The sequence below is a fragment of the Limanda limanda genome, chromosome 18 (genome assembly GCF_963576545.1).
Source record: "Limanda limanda chromosome 18, fLimLim1.1, whole genome shotgun sequence".
NCBI lineage: Eukaryota > Metazoa > Chordata > Actinopteri > Pleuronectiformes > Pleuronectidae > Limanda > Limanda limanda.
The window spans coordinates 20,223,120-20,238,510 of NC_083653.1; the positions used below are offsets into that span (position 1 = coordinate 20,223,120).

General features: G+C 41.8%; 1 protein-coding gene across 1 annotated transcript in view; it reads right to left on the bottom strand.

Moving 5' to 3' along the window:
* The window catches only part of mdn1 (midasin AAA ATPase 1), a 55,028-nt gene that overhangs the window by 30,735 nt on the left and 8,902 nt on the right, over positions 1 to 15,391 (bottom strand). The window contains exons 14-39 of the mRNA XM_061091155.1: positions 13,908 to 14,056; positions 13,711 to 13,771; positions 13,347 to 13,558; positions 13,152 to 13,255; positions 12,430 to 12,574; positions 11,982 to 12,078; positions 11,733 to 11,846; positions 10,580 to 10,727; positions 10,309 to 10,416; positions 9,190 to 9,341; positions 7,597 to 7,775; positions 6,065 to 6,273; positions 5,807 to 5,953; positions 5,456 to 5,597; positions 5,232 to 5,366; positions 4,484 to 4,622; positions 4,184 to 4,316; positions 3,380 to 3,510; positions 2,893 to 3,031; positions 2,528 to 2,642; positions 2,155 to 2,415; positions 1,866 to 2,063; positions 1,203 to 1,411; positions 980 to 1,102; positions 648 to 845; positions 57 to 164 (exon numbers count right to left, since the gene is read on the bottom strand). Coding sequence (XP_060947138.1) covers positions 57 to 164; positions 648 to 845; positions 980 to 1,102; positions 1,203 to 1,411; positions 1,866 to 2,063; positions 2,155 to 2,415; positions 2,528 to 2,642; positions 2,893 to 3,031; positions 3,380 to 3,510; positions 4,184 to 4,316; positions 4,484 to 4,622; positions 5,232 to 5,366; positions 5,456 to 5,597; positions 5,807 to 5,953; positions 6,065 to 6,273; positions 7,597 to 7,775; positions 9,190 to 9,341; positions 10,309 to 10,416; positions 10,580 to 10,727; positions 11,733 to 11,846; positions 11,982 to 12,078; positions 12,430 to 12,574; positions 13,152 to 13,255; positions 13,347 to 13,558; positions 13,711 to 13,771; positions 13,908 to 14,056 — 3,856 coding nt within the window. The remainder of the gene's footprint in view (positions 1 to 56; positions 165 to 647; positions 846 to 979; positions 1,103 to 1,202; positions 1,412 to 1,865; positions 2,064 to 2,154; positions 2,416 to 2,527; positions 2,643 to 2,892; positions 3,032 to 3,379; positions 3,511 to 4,183; positions 4,317 to 4,483; positions 4,623 to 5,231; positions 5,367 to 5,455; positions 5,598 to 5,806; positions 5,954 to 6,064; positions 6,274 to 7,596; positions 7,776 to 9,189; positions 9,342 to 10,308; positions 10,417 to 10,579; positions 10,728 to 11,732; positions 11,847 to 11,981; positions 12,079 to 12,429; positions 12,575 to 13,151; positions 13,256 to 13,346; positions 13,559 to 13,710; positions 13,772 to 13,907; positions 14,057 to 15,391) is intronic.

The following is a 15,391-nucleotide window of genomic DNA, read 5'->3' on the forward strand; positions in this document are numbered from 1 at the left end:
AGCCCACCCAAGTCCAATCAACGTAGAAAAAAAGAGTAATGGGAAGAGAAACATACCCTGTTACTGAAGTCCACCATTTTAGCAAGGATTTCCTTATCGATGGTGGGGAAAATGGAGTCTGCTATGAACTCCATATCTTTGCTGGTGAGCTGGTCAACATAAACCTGGGAACACAGACATGAGTCAGGTTTCTTAAGAGTGATAAAAGAGAAAAATGCTAATCCCTCTGTCATTACTCTGTTAAATCATTAGCGTCAGGAAGAACAGTAATGATGCATTAGGGCTAACTTCATAATATACTCTGTGGCCTACAATAATGCTCAATACAGTTTTAAACCTGTGAAATGACACTGAGAAGTTCTTACATCAATAGTCTGCTTTTGTTGCTTCTTGTCTTACTGCAGCATGTCAGTATTTTTTAGAAGCTATAGTATTGTATAGATTTTTTTATAATCCTGGCTAAGCCATGTCTCCGTTGTGACCTCAATTGAACTGTCACCAAACCCTATGGTGGTAATAAACCTATATAAAATATTATAAAGATACACAATTGGATGAATGGATAATAGGATAATAATTCAGTAAAACTACCTAAGAAAAGCAGAAAGTTAATAAAAGTAGGTGGAGTCCTGTTGACTGTTTCTTACCTGTGTGAATCTGTTGAGGAAGGACTTGGGCAGTCCTTTACGGCCACCACCTTGAGTGAAGGGATTCTGGCAGCCGAAGATCTTGGTCTTCTCGTGCTGAACCTGGAAGCTCATGCCAAGCTCAGGGATATAGATCTCTGCTCTGTGATCAAAGCAGGCGTTCAGACCCTCCAACACCGACTGAGAGGCCAGGTTCAGCTTTCATAGTAGGGAACAAAGCAAGTCATTATAAATCCTCAAAATACATCATCATCACCAGACTATTATTTATTTCATGATCGTCTGCAACAAAAAAAGATTGTGTTCAAATTTATAAAAAAGAATAATGGTACCTCATCCAGGACAACCCAGTGGCCAGCCTTCAAAGCAGCCAGAAGGGGGCCATCACGCCATGCAAATTCTCCTCCTTTGCCTCCCTCCACTGGGAGATCTGTCCCAAACAAATCGGTGACATCCTGCCAGAAAGTACACATCATTAGCCTCAGACATTTTTAATCAGTAGAGTTCATTTTGAAGCACAGTTAGGAGCCTCTGAATATTCATATGAAGACTTACTGTTTGCTCTGACAGGTTGATTCGGACCAGGTGGTTCCCAGAAGCCTTTGCCAGAGCTGTCACCAGGCTGGTTTTTCCCACACCAGGAGCCCCCTCCAGCAGCACAGGCCGCTGAAGCTTTAGCGTCCGCAGAAGCCTCTGGGCGTTCATCGCAGTAGTGCCTGCTGCTATGGCATAATCTGTCAGGGAGCGACTCTCAGTCTGAGGCCCTGGGTGGACATATGGATTAATGAGGAATTAGTTAAGTCACAAGAAGGGAAAATTAACTCTAGACATAATGTACAAGAAACTTGAAGTAAACATGTTTTTCCATGTTAAGTCTGATTGGCACTTTAATGTGGTTTCACTGTTGTAACCATCTAATTTTTCTGAAGTCTGCCACTTGAGATTTTCATTTAATTTGAAGAAAATACACATGTTGGCAGGTATGCTACACCCAGTGACACTTGGTTACCTTTACATGGAATGTTTTTAAAATAATGATTTCTTTCTTAGTCCAGTTTCCTTTCAAATAAAAAAATATATGTAGATCTGAAGATGTCTGTTGGGCTGAAACCAGTACATCAATCTCCAGTTAGGATGTTAAGTAAAACATTTCATGACATATGGTTCACATCCTGGAAAAAAATAGCATCTTTCTAATGAATAAAATTAAGTCCACACCTAAAGCAATGTAGAAGGGGTCAATGCCAAAGAAGTCCTCTCCACACTCTGGTTTCCGTGGCAGGCTGCTGTCATAGACTCTCAGGGCGTCCAGCATCTCTTGATCCAGCTTTGTCATCTTACTCAGCCGCTGCTGCAGGAAGCTCATGCACAGCTGGCGAGCATGGAGGGCGCTGTCTGCACTGGACACTGTGGTTCCTGCAGGAGAGAAGAGACTCAGACACATTCCCTACACAAGTCCATTCAGAGACAATCTGTCAGTGGAAGTTAAGTCAAAACCTCGGCTTACCAGAGCCAATGCCATCTATGTAGATCAGACATGCTGCATGGATGAAGGCAGTGACAGTGTCCAGTCTGAGGTCCCACTCTGCTTCTTCTTCGTCTTCCAGCGCCCCCATGGTCATGAAGCCATCCTCATCCCGCTCACACACAACGTTGAGGAAGTGTACCCATGACAGGATGTCTCTGACGCTAAGGATGCAGCGCCGGCCGAAGTCCTGCTGAGTCAGCCAATCGATGAAGTCCAGCATCAGCTCTGCTATGTCACAGCCTAGATTTGATTCAGACAGACGTTTCCAAGGAAACAACATCAGTGATTCATGTTTTCATTTTAAAAACAGCTGACTGTACGTAAAACTTATTTCATCTCCAAACTACTTTACCATTCAGTGAGAGGCCAGAGCGCAGGTTGTGTTGGATGATCTGAACCATGTCGCTGCGACTGTTGCTCTGAGGACACCAGATCTCTGTGAAACGGTTCCTTAGAGCAGGGGACAGCTGTTCGAAAACACACAAGCACAATAATCAGACTCGGCATGTGACTATTTTTATCAGGTTTCTCTTAAAACACATTCATACGTTTTAAAACATAGTAAAAAAAACAAAACATCCACGTTTCAAAATCATAACTGCATTCACAAGGATTTCAGTATTTGAGCATTTTAAAGGCAGTTTTACTTTTCTGCTGTTGCTGCCACCCTTCTCCCAAACACTTTGGACATCAAAGTGAATATATTCTTCTCCTTACCTCCTTCTTGCCAAAGTCTCCTCCAGGGTTCATGGTGGCAACCAGACGGAACTGTGCAACTGCTCTGATCACCTCCACGTCATCATTGTCCCCACTGCCCTTCTCTGCCAACACCAGGGACTTCTCGGTCTCTAGAACACTGCAAACAAAAAACACATCGTCAGGGGCTTTGCAGATTTGGAAAGATATTGAGGGATTTGGATTAAAAGTGTTAAACAAATGCACTGTGCTGCTTACAAGCCTTATTGACCTTACATTATCTCAAAAAATACTGCAGATTGAATGGAATCTAGTCTGACATTTACACGGTCCACCACACCTCATGGATTACAAATGTGTCTGGCTGCATTAAAAAAAAATAGAAAGAAAACATCCTAACCAGACTACCTTATTTAATGAACATGTTTAAAGGTAGAAATAGGTGAATACAAATAAGGCAAATTGTATGTGTGTGTGTGTGTGTGTGTGTGTGTGAGTGAGTCAGTACCTGTTCAGTCTTTCCAACACTGAGTCGTCAGCCAGGGAGATCTCATCCATGAGGAACACCCCGCCCTCCTTCATGGCCAGCACCAAGGGGCCATCGTTCCACTGAAACAGCCTGCAGTCTTCACCATCCTGCTACACACACAATCATTTAGTTATTCTCCCGTAAGTGGTTAACAGAGGCATTCATCCAAGGATCTTTTCAGGGTGAAGAGGAGGACTTGCAAAGTAAGTCACCACATCACATTTGGTTACTAAAAACCAGACCGAAGACAGAGACACCAAATAATAAACGTGAGCTGAAAGAGGCTGCAGTGAAGCTCAGAGAGAATCACCAGGGAAGACTCAAAGTGTCTGAGACGTCTGTCAAAGACTCAATGCAAAGGATTTTATATTAAATATGATGATTCTGTTCGACTTAAAGTGATGTGAATGAGTGAGTTTTCATTTTGCGGTGAACTATCCCTTCAACGTACACTTACTTTTAAAAACTAAACTAATAGGGCTGCATATATCATAGTTATTTCTATAGTGACGAGAAGCTACTCAAATCAAAGCTGAAACTTGGCAGTATTCATCCTTTCATTTCAAATTTTTTCAAACTGAGCATGAAGAGTGTTACATTTATATATTAATCATGTTTCTGGTGAGAGAGACATGCAAGTAGCAAAGACAGGAGAATGTGAATAACTTAATATTACATACTTTTATTAATATTAAATGTTACAGGTTTGCTGTCCTTTTCTATATTTCTACAAATATGACAGTAAGTTTCAGAGATAAGGTTATCTTGTATCCATGTAAGTACCTGATTTGTGTGTCTGACAGGTCGCAGGCCTCCCAAGAAGTCCGAAGTCTCCATGTGCTGGTGACAATTGACGGAATAAAACTTCTGTCCAACCAAGGCAGCAAACAGCTGGCAGATTGTTGTCTTTCCACATCTGGTAGTGAGGGGTAAAGATTTTTGAATATTATAATTACAAAGGAAATCAAATATGTTTTTATTTTACTGCAGAAGTTGGACTTGCAGTTTGCTTTGCTTTCACCTCATGTTCAAGTTTCTGATTTCCATATATAATATACATTATTATTCACAATGATTTCTTACCCGGTGTCTCCTACGAGCAGGACAGACTCGCCGAATCGAAGTGCACGTCCGACAAGCACAGCCAGTCTCCTCATGCTGTGTGTCCACACCACGTGGCGGAACTCCTCTGGGACTCCAGCAATGCTGTCGATGAAGGGACCTGGCGATCAGAGCATCAAGACAACATCAAGCTGTGTTTATCAGACAATCAACATGTTCCAATCTCTGCTCTGATTTTCAGTTGTATCCTTTATTGCAATTTACTTTCAAAGACTGCTAGGCTAAGCTAATTACCTGTAGGAAAATCATAATTCTAACTAATAACGGAATTATTTTTTATCCGTATTAGTGCAGTGACCATTCTAAACTTGCCATGTTATTATTATTCTAATTTTTATAAACAGTCTATGGTGCAGAGTGAAGTTTGCATTCATCTTATCTGGTTTATCTGCTGTACAGATTTTATTGTCAATGTTTTTAATTAAATGAAACTGTATTCGTTTGCACAGGTCCGTCAAGAAATTGATAAAGTCTTAAGACCAAAGTTAACCAATTTCCAAAATAAAAGCTCAATTCTGCTATATATATATATATAGCATTAAAGCAACAAAATGAACATTGTACTTTGACTTTGACTTTTATTTTTACAAATCTAAATATTCAGCAAAAAAAAAGAGAGAGAAGTAAAATAAGAGTGACAATGTGTTGCGGTATCTTCAATCAACATTAGAGAGGGCAGTATCATGCTGGAGTGAAGAGTTGTACTCACTGAACTGGCTGGTCACCTGTTTCTGAGAGAACAGGGTTTCAGGGTTCACCGTCCTCTTGAAGTGCTTCTCCAGGATGGAAAGGATGATGGCTTCTTCCTCCGGCTTCCTGACGCGCCCTGCCAGCAGCATGTACCCTGGCAGTGATGAAAACAGCTTTATTTAGCGGTTGAGTGGAGCAGAGGCATCGACAGGGAATCAGACAGAAAAGTCAGAGAAACCTCACCATCGTCAGCCAAATGCTGCAGCCAGTCCTGAGAGGCCTCCGTCTCCTCCTCCAGCCTGTAGCGATCTGCCCAGCGGAACAGGTCTCTGAGGGTGATGAAGCCATGTTTCCCCGCAAACACAGAGGATCGCCTGCGTAAAGACTGGATGGGGGAAATGCATTTAGTCCACACACTAAGGACCGCCCCAAAGAGAATAGTAAATATAAAGAGATAAGAGAGGCAGACATAATGGCTGCATGATATATCGCAAATCACAGTCATATTAAACAACGTTATCGTAAGTTTTCCTAATACCGTGCAGGCCTAGTAGACAGGCAATCCAACAATGACATTTAGGAATGTACTGTTACCTGAAGGTGTAGCATGACCTTGACCAGCTTGCTGCAGTAGGATGGAGGCAAACCGCACCTCTGGTTGAGAATGGTCTCCAGCTCTGCACTGGGCAGCTCATCAAAGTGCAGCTCCACAAAGCGGTTCCTGAAGGCCCTGGAGAGCACCTGGAGGTTGGAAGGAGAAAAGTTAGTTAATATTAATACAACTTTCAAGAAACTTATGTTCAGTTTTTCAGACGATCAGATAACTAGTCTATCGCTGAATGAATGGTATACCTTTCTACCACCGTAGAGACCAGGGGGATTCTGGGTAGCAAACAGCTTGAATCTGGGGTGCGCCTTGATGACTTCCTGTGTCTCAGCCACAAACAGCTCCCTGTTGTCGTCCAGGAGTCTGTTGAGAGCCTCCAAGACATCGGTGGGGGCGAGGTTCAGCTCATCCAGGATGATCCAGTAGCCTTTTCTCATGGCATCGAGCAGAACGCCTGAGGCAAATACAAGCAACATTTCAGTCTGGGTTGGTGGCAGTAGACACATGCTGCCACAGTTTGTAACAGTGGACGTTTTTTTGAAAGATATTTGTATGATTATTTTTGCCTTGATTGGTAGGACGAGGTTAGCATGAATTGAGGCGGGATTGGGGAAGACATGCAGCAAAACTTGTAGCTGCTGCAGGAGGACTCAAGTGTTTCTATATGACCACCAGATCTACCAGGTAAGCTAGCAGGCACCCCTTATTCACACATTACTTTGTAAGGTTTTGATTAAGAGAAAATAATCATTTCTGTCACGATTTAAGACTAATTATGAAAAAGATATTGGTCATTGTAATTGATAAATCTATGTTTTAAAGGATCAGTGTCTAGAATGTAGTGACACCTAGTGGTGAAGTTGCATGTTGCAGCTGAATACCCCTCAACACACTCTCCCCTTCCAAAGATGAAAGAGAACCTGTGGTAACCTTCAGTTGTCAGTTTATACGACTCTAAAAAACATGGCAGCCTCCACACAGAGGAGCCTTTCCGATGTAAATATAATTTATTTAAAAATAAAAGGGCCCATTCCAGGGTAAAGAAATCAAAAATTCTTACAATTTAGATGAAACACACTAGTGAAAGTATCAGCAGATTTTAAAATATTCAACTTCAGCCAATACATCCCTTTCACCTACATCTTACACAAGATGTTTAGGGGATAGGTTTGGTGTTACTATACGATTGAGGGCAGCTGTGGCTCAGGAGATAGAGCGGGTCGTCCACAAACCAGACAGTTGGTAGTTAAATCCCATGCTCAGTCCCATTTTGCGTGCAGACTCAGTCTATGGTGCAGACTTGTCCTTGGGCAACATATATTGAACCCTTGCCCCCATTTGTGCCAGCAGTGTATGAGAGAAAGTGTTGCACACAGATTCACTACATGAATGTGTGTGTGAATGGTTAATTGTCAGGACTGTTCTGTGAGGAGCCTTGAGTGGTCATCAAGACTAAAAAAGTGATATATAAATGCAGATCCTTAACCATTTTTTATATAGTCAACAAATCCAATGAAAAATCTTTTCTAAATACTTAGATAATGCTTACATTTCTTCAATAATTTGTCTACCCCCTCTCCGCTCTTCAAGTAATAAATTCAAGTTATTCTTATTACCACTTTCACTACATTTAAATCATATCTCACTTGGATATAAAGGTTTGACATATAAAGGTCTAGAATAAACGCATTTGATATGAAATGCTTGTGTGAGCGTGTGGCATATCTGTGACAGCATAAACGTCTGCCACAGTTGGCGGCTGCTTGAGTGCTCGTACCCTCTTTGAACATCAGCTTGCCCTTGTCATCTGATGAGTAGCAGCCTATGTACTCCTGGATGTCGGTGTGCTCGTGGTTGTTGATTCGCACACACTGGTTCCCCGAGGCTGCGGCAAGCCAGCAAATCAGGCTGGTCTTCCCCACAGATGTCTCTCCCTGGATCAGCACTGGGTGATTTCTGTGATGCCAACACATTAGGAGACAGAGAGAGAGAGAGAGAGAGATGGGAGGACATGGTAGTGATTAGTAATGAGCTCAGTGTAGAATGATGTTGTAACCTGACTGTGCCAAATTAAACTAAACGGCTATTGAGTGGTGTGTTGTGGAAGAGTGTGTTGTCAAAAGCCAAAACGATAAAGTGCTTATAGTCAATATTTCTCCCTTATTATAAGAGAATTACATATATATTACCAAATGATCGTATCATCCCTGAAACTCCAGACAGAGGTGGAGCCTTAGGGGCTTTAGGGGGCTAGCAGTCCAAATCCCTAGCAATCCTCGCATCAAAAGTACATTTTTTGTACACTGCATTAATGACTGAAACTTTGTTAAAGGACAGAGTCCAGTTTGATTCCAGAGCCAGTGCTCTACATGGAGGTGAACCCAGATATATCTAGTTGGTACTTGAGCTCAACTGATTTATCATCTGATATGAGCCTTTCACAGACATATTAATATCTTTGTTTTTTTTCCTGATTCAAGCTCTATATATTTGGTTGTATTTGTGTTGTCTTCTTATAGGTTATTTATATCACAGTTTAGGGTTTGTCTGTAAAACATCAAGCCTCAATTACATTTGCAAAGGTTTGATTTAAGGAAAACTTGCGTGGTGATAAGATGTTTTTCACTCCCTAAATGTGGTATCAGCATCAGTGCCTAACAACCCATATCGGTCAGGCTCCACCTAAGCCCTGGTTCCTTGCTGACCAGAGAGGAGACTTTCCATTTAGGGACATGGAAAAAATTGATTGGATGCCACAGTCTATCATTGTTGCTGTCCATGCAACATGAAATCCCTTTATGGCCCCAGCTGACTGTCTTCTAATGGCTACGTCCAGCAGAATAATGCAACATGTCACAGATCATATGTCTTGTGGTTCCAGTAAAGGTTAAAGGTTGATCTTTTCACTGACAGCTTGTATTTGTTTAGTTTCTGTTTTAAGATGAAAGTAAACACTTTGCACAAAGCCAGCTCTGTATGGAAATAGTTTTCAGAGATTGGTGTAGAAAACCTTGACTGGCCTGCAGAGCCCTAACCTCAAATCCAACCATCAGCATTTGGATGAAATGAAACAGTGACATGAACATTTGTCCTCAGCAACATCAGCAGGAGAACTAACTAATGCTCTTATGAGATCAGGATGTCAGCTGTCCTCAACAGCAACCAAAAAGAACCATAAAAAGTAATCGTTTGGAGTGCGACAGGTCAATCGACTGCAGGGGAACTCAGTCCAGACACATTTTTATCCTGTTGCACTCTGATGCGTACTGAACTGATTGAATTGGCTGTGTCGACCTGAACGTTTTGACACTGATAAATGAACCCATTGATCTGGGGGCCGGGGTCAAACTGGGGGGGACAGTTTTCCTACCCTGTAGATACGACTCGGGCGAGGTCACGAAGGTTGAGCTTGACTGAGGGGGTAAGGATGTAGCTGGGGTCTAGAGCTGGCTCCATCTCCCCCTGGGACACCCAGTAGCCCTCTAGCTCCACACAGCGCTGACCTGGGGGTGCCGGGATGGGCTGGAGGAAACACAACAAGAGATATTTTTAATATATGTTCAAAAATACAACTTTTTTTAATTAAATATTTATTACAATGATTCATTGAGGCATTGAGATGCTAGAAAATAAATTAGCTAGAAAATAATTTCCTTTTCAAGTTTCAACTTTAATAAATGTTCCTTTTGCCTTGAAAAATGTACCAGTGACTTAAGTTAGACGCACCAAACATTATCACCTAACCTCTGATTTGGACAAAGAATAAGTGCACTAAATATACATGCATATTTAGTATGGATATTAATATTACTAACAATACTGATCTCAACTCTCCTAACATTGTAAATTCTCAAATGAAAGCATTGCAAAACAAAACAAATTTTATAGAAATAGCACTTTCAAATAATGGGGGTCTTGTTAATTAAGGCCAAGTTAAAACCACTGGAAATATTGTTCTCAATCGTTCATACTACAATAATTAGCATCATGCATGTTTCACCATTGAAACAAAAGTAAAACGCAACTCCGCTGCTGAGAGTTGCACTGTTCTTAGACAAATGCTGTTTTTAAATCTTGATCCCTGTTTAGTTACTGTCAATACAGATCAACACTTGCTGTGTATTTCTTACATTAAAAGCCTGTCAGGACTATGCATGATTGATGGAATGAGTGTAGCAGAAATATATAAAAATGTATCAGAACAGCAAATAGAAACAGGAACACGTCAGAAATCATGGAGGCGTCTTGCTTCAATATGATAAGACACAAATATAGATTTTCTTGTGAAATAATATTGATCACATCTCCAATATGCAGTGAGCCTGTTTCAAGTACAGTTCTGCATCTTTCAGCAGTTCCACTAAACTCTCTAGCCACTATTTGAGTACTGTTAAAAAGCAACATTTTCTTCAAATACATAATGCAAACTCATGCAACAGACACAGAATTCTTTACAAAACATAACAGCGATGAAATAAGGATGTCTTACTTGTTTGAGACACTTGATGTTCCCCATCAGGATGTGCTGACACACCAGTTTCTGGACCACAGGGTGAGAGCTTCTGTCCAACTGAGTCAAGAAGCTCAGGCAGAAACCCTGAAACCAAGGAGCAGAGACACTGTCAACTACAAATTCAAATTCAACAGGCTGTGTCTCAAAAGCTCAGCACATAAAACCAAATGACATTGGACATAATGATTTATTTTTTCTATTTCTGTGAAAAAAACCTTTGAAGAGATTATTTCTCTCTCGTCCTTACCTCGTAGAGGGAGCGCTGCACACTGATGCAGGGGTTTACTGCCACATACTTCAGCGCCCTGCACAGGGTCCGCAGGCTGTAGTGGGGCCTGTGCCCTGTCCCGTCCACCAGATGTGTGGTGGCCTCTTTTCGTACTGCCAAGTAAAAACTGCACACATACACAGACATTAAAGAATAAAGATGAAGACAACTTTGAGTTCAGGTATTCTGATAAATGCAGCATTAAGGCGTAAAAAGCTTAAAGTTAAGGTTTGGTAAGAAGATGATTGGATCCTGATGTCACCCACAAGTAGGACCTTGGGTTGAATGTTTAATGGTAAAGAAAATGGGAATTTCCCCGATAGAGATCTGACCCTTTACTGCATTATTTGATTTCCAATGTAATGCAGTGAATTAGTTGTAGATTTTTATAATGCATGTAAACAATTTTTTAAAATACAAGTAATTGCTTGTTGAAACCAAAAGCCCTAACATGATGATGAGCTTCACCACAATGAAATCAGGTACACATCCTTTCAAAGACTTAGAAAGACACTTAAGGCCGGAGCATGCTTCTGCGTTGTCAGGGGCCCGCAGGCACGCAGCTGTAACGCAGGACTCGTTCTCATTCATGGTTTTCCAACCGTTGCGCGGGTTGCCATGCAATTCCCCGCCAGAACACTAGGCGGAGTAATGTTTTTTGTGGAAGTCGGCTCTTCTTCGTGTGTGGCACGAAGAGGAGCGATTTATATACATCGCCACGGCGGCTCCTCAGAGCCTTTTTCTGGCGGAAAAATCCGCCGGTTAGTGACGGGTTATAATAGTTTCGGATCTCTCCTGCCAAGTGCTCTTCTATTTGGTCCATATTCGTTCTTCTAAATCTTCCGTGGTTTCCGGGCATGAACCGGAAATGCGACTCCGGAAATGATGTAGTCAGCAGACCAATCACAGCCCTTGCGGCCGGGTGACGCTTGCGGGGCTTTGCCGTCTAGTTAGAAAAATTGGCTGACGCACGTAAGGACGTACGAAGTGAGGGGCCCGGAAGGGCTCCTGCGTCTCCGGGCCCGTGAAAACGCAGAAGCATGCGCCGGCCTTTAGTCATGTTTGCTTTGAACACTGAATAGAACAGTGTTCACTTGATTTTACCTGCTGTAATGTTACATTAAAGTCTAACCTTATGATGCCGCTGATGACATTTCTATGTGGATTCAGGAACTTGAGGTAGTCTGAAACCAGAATCCGCAGGTCTCCCTCATTCTCCAGCTCATCCACATACAGCTCAGTGAACCTGTGACACACAGAAGAAATGTTATAATTATTACAACCATTATTGCTGTGTTAGATGTTTTTTGCTTTGCATGTCTGTTATTTCATTGTAAATAATCTATCATAAAGTTCATGAGATAGACATTTTCAGTCTCACCTGTTTCTGAGGCCCAGAGGCAGGTTCCTCTTGCCCACGTCAGTAGCTGGGTTCATGCAAGCAAACAGTCGGAAGTCTGGGTGGCGAACCAGGGGCTCTTCGATTTAAAGAAACATAAAAACAAAATTATCAACATTTTCAGGATTATTGCTGAATACAGTGATGAAAATATAGATAAAAAACAAAGGGGGCTTAGTTTAAAAAAGCTTTCTCTTTAATCTTTGGTATCTACAATGCGGCAGCTATTTCCAGATTTTCACCTCACGATTATGGTGGACAAAATATTTAACAACAATATTTTAGACATCCCTACGTTTGAAGGTCTTCTACAAAAATGAAGTTACAAACAACAGTTTTTAAATGTTCATATTAAAATTGTAAACTGGAGGATTAGAGAAGCAGACAAGGTGCTGGATTCAGATTCTATTTCAGTGGTAGCGGTCCTCACCAGTGTCTCCTCGGTCCAGCAGCACCAGGGATCCGGCGCTGCCCTCCAGGAGTCCGCTCAGACACTCCAAGGTCTCGGCTGCTGCTAGGTTGATCTCATCCAGCAGAACCCATTGACCCTTCTTCACTGCCTGAGCTAATGTTCCCTACAGAGGAAAACACAGGGATCAGAGCTGCTACACCAAGGATGTTCAGGAATAAAGTAGGGCTGGGCAAGTTAACTCGTTTTAATCGAGTTAACTCAAGTGATGAGTTAACTCGATTGTTTATCCGCCAATTATTTTCTTTTTTCCTGTTCTGCAGCATTATTTTCTTTTTTCCTGTTCTGCAGCAGTCAGCAACAGACTTTCACAAAATAAAAGCCTGACTTTCACAATAAAACAATAAATAATCAAACCTGAGTGAATGCGAGATAAAATAATTAATCGAGTTAACTCATCACTTGAGTTAACTCTAGTTAACTCGAGTTAACTCCATTGAAACGAGTTAACTTACCCAGCCCTAGAATAAAGTTCAGCTCGTACACAAATGTCCTTAAATATGTCTTTGTGGGTGTGTGCAAAAGGGTTTAAGGAGATACACCGTCCTGTGTTTAGGTTACAAGAGAAACAGGGGCATGACATATAGCAGAGGTCCCTGGTCAGGATAACACAATGGACTCTGCAAGTATGTGGTATGTGCAGGGTACAGGGCGCCCCTAGAGGAGATTTATAAGCTCCTTACCTCCACAAAGGCAAAGACCATGGCGGTCTCACAGGCTCTGATCTGCTGCTGGGTCTGACTGAGTTTTGCTGTCAGAGCCTCCCAATCATCCTGCAGCAACAAAGCTACACAAACACAAACACCAAGCATGAGTCATCCATCATGCTACAGGAGGCACTACACTGTTATGACTGTTTACTCTGTCTGGTGCAATACCATTGGATTTCTCCTGCTTCTCCTTGGTGAGAGCAGACTTGCAGACGTGGTCCATGAGTTTGAGCAGATCCTGCCAGCGTTTCCCTCTGAAGCAGGTCTGAACGTGACCCAGGAAGGTCAGGTTCTGCTTCCTCGAGTAGGTCTGGGAGAACAGGTCCTCGAAGGCCTCTCGCAGAGGAAGCAGGATCTGCTTGTGGTCTACTGGCTTGTACCTACATTAGACAGGAACGTTTCAAACTGGAGGTGTGCAGTAGGACAAAACATTAATCCATCCCTTACATTCAGATTTTTTCAGTCTCTACAAAATGTGTCATTTCCAATTCAAATGAATCATGTTTAAAGGCAATATTAGTAGGTCACTCACCCTCCCAGGAGGTCAGCAGTGTCACTCTGCTGGTTCATGTTCACAACCCGCAGTCTGTGTCCTGATGAACGTACACAAGAGCATATTGGAATCAAGAGTGAAACAAATAATTTGCAGTTTGACCCACTTTAACTGATTGGTGGACGACTCATCTCACCAGCACACCCACCCACATGGCTCCTATAAACTGTGCTCACCTGTAACTCTGGCCAGATGTTGTACAGTTGACGTCTTTCCAGTTCCTGTCTCTCCCACCAGGAGAACCGGTTCGCCCTTGAACACGCACACCGACAGCTGTTCCAGCAGCACAGAAGAGGGTCGGGTGGCAGCAAACGTCTGGTTCTCCCTGTTCATGACAATAACGAGTGAGTGAGTACACAATGGGCTGTAGGAGCTTGTAGATACAGCATTTGTATGTAGAAAATATGCAGTGCCGAATATGCAATAAATTATTGGCACGAATCCTATTTATTCTTTATTTAAATCAATCTGCACATATGTGTTTTGTCTACAGACGCCTAGAGCCGCCATGTGTTGCAAATACTTTATTTTAAAGTTAACAGGTTGAGTCGGATTTTGAGCTGGACACCATTGTTTCTTATACTCTAAACATGTTGCACTTTGTTTAATATGCACACCTAACTTTTTTATTTTGATAAGGGGTTAAATAGATACTTTGATATCTTTTTGAGTTGCACTGCTGACTTAACTTATAAGCCCTCTTTTTTATTTATTTTTATCACGTTGGAGTTGCTAGTTTAAACCTACAGTTTTGCACTTTAATATTTGAGCCTTTGTTTACATTTTGTTTTGTGCTGCATTATATGGTGACATACAGTTTGTTGTTATCAAAATAAAATTAACTGAATTGAAATGGTCAATTTGATTTTTTGGAAGGAAAATTAATCGTTTAGATTAATCGACTAATCGATAAAATAGTCGTCAGATTAATCAATAGAAAAATAGTCGTTAGTGGCAGCCCTACTTAATATTAAAAAAAATTCAAGTTTGCTGTGAACATAGCAGTCAGGCCTCTTATTTCAGAAACAATGAACCGTAACAGTTTGGTTACCAATAAAAGATAAGCGTACTACTTCTTTGCTTTCAGCCAGCTACTCAGACAAGCAACAAAATAACAAACAAACAAAATACACAGGCAAGTGTCGGCCTACTTTGAAATAAATTAAACACAGAACTTTGTAGGGCTATTTGAGTCCTCCTCATATTTGTGGAAAATGTATGAAATAAGAAGTACCCTATTTTTAAATAAATAAAACCAAATAGCTGCAGCCTAATCGTGTAACGGACTAGGTTTATGTTTATGTTCGGTTTTGACTTATGTTCAGTAAAACACTGTGTTGAAGGAGCGTTCTGATGTCTGAGGATCAGTGAAGGCGACGTATGTTCAGTAAAACACTGTGTTGAAGGAGCGTTCTGATGTCCGAGGATCAGTGAAGGCGACGTATGTTCAGTAAAACACTGTGTTGAAGGAGCGTTCTGATGTCTGAGGATCAGTGAAGGCGACGTATGTTCAGTAAAACACTGTGTTAAAGGAGCATTCTGTTGTCCGAGGGTCAGTGAAGGCGTCTGGGTGGTAAATGTGACTGTTTGGACCAATAGGATGGTTGCATGGGGATCGGGGCCATGTCTGTGATCGGGGCTCAATGAGGAAGTGAAGTGT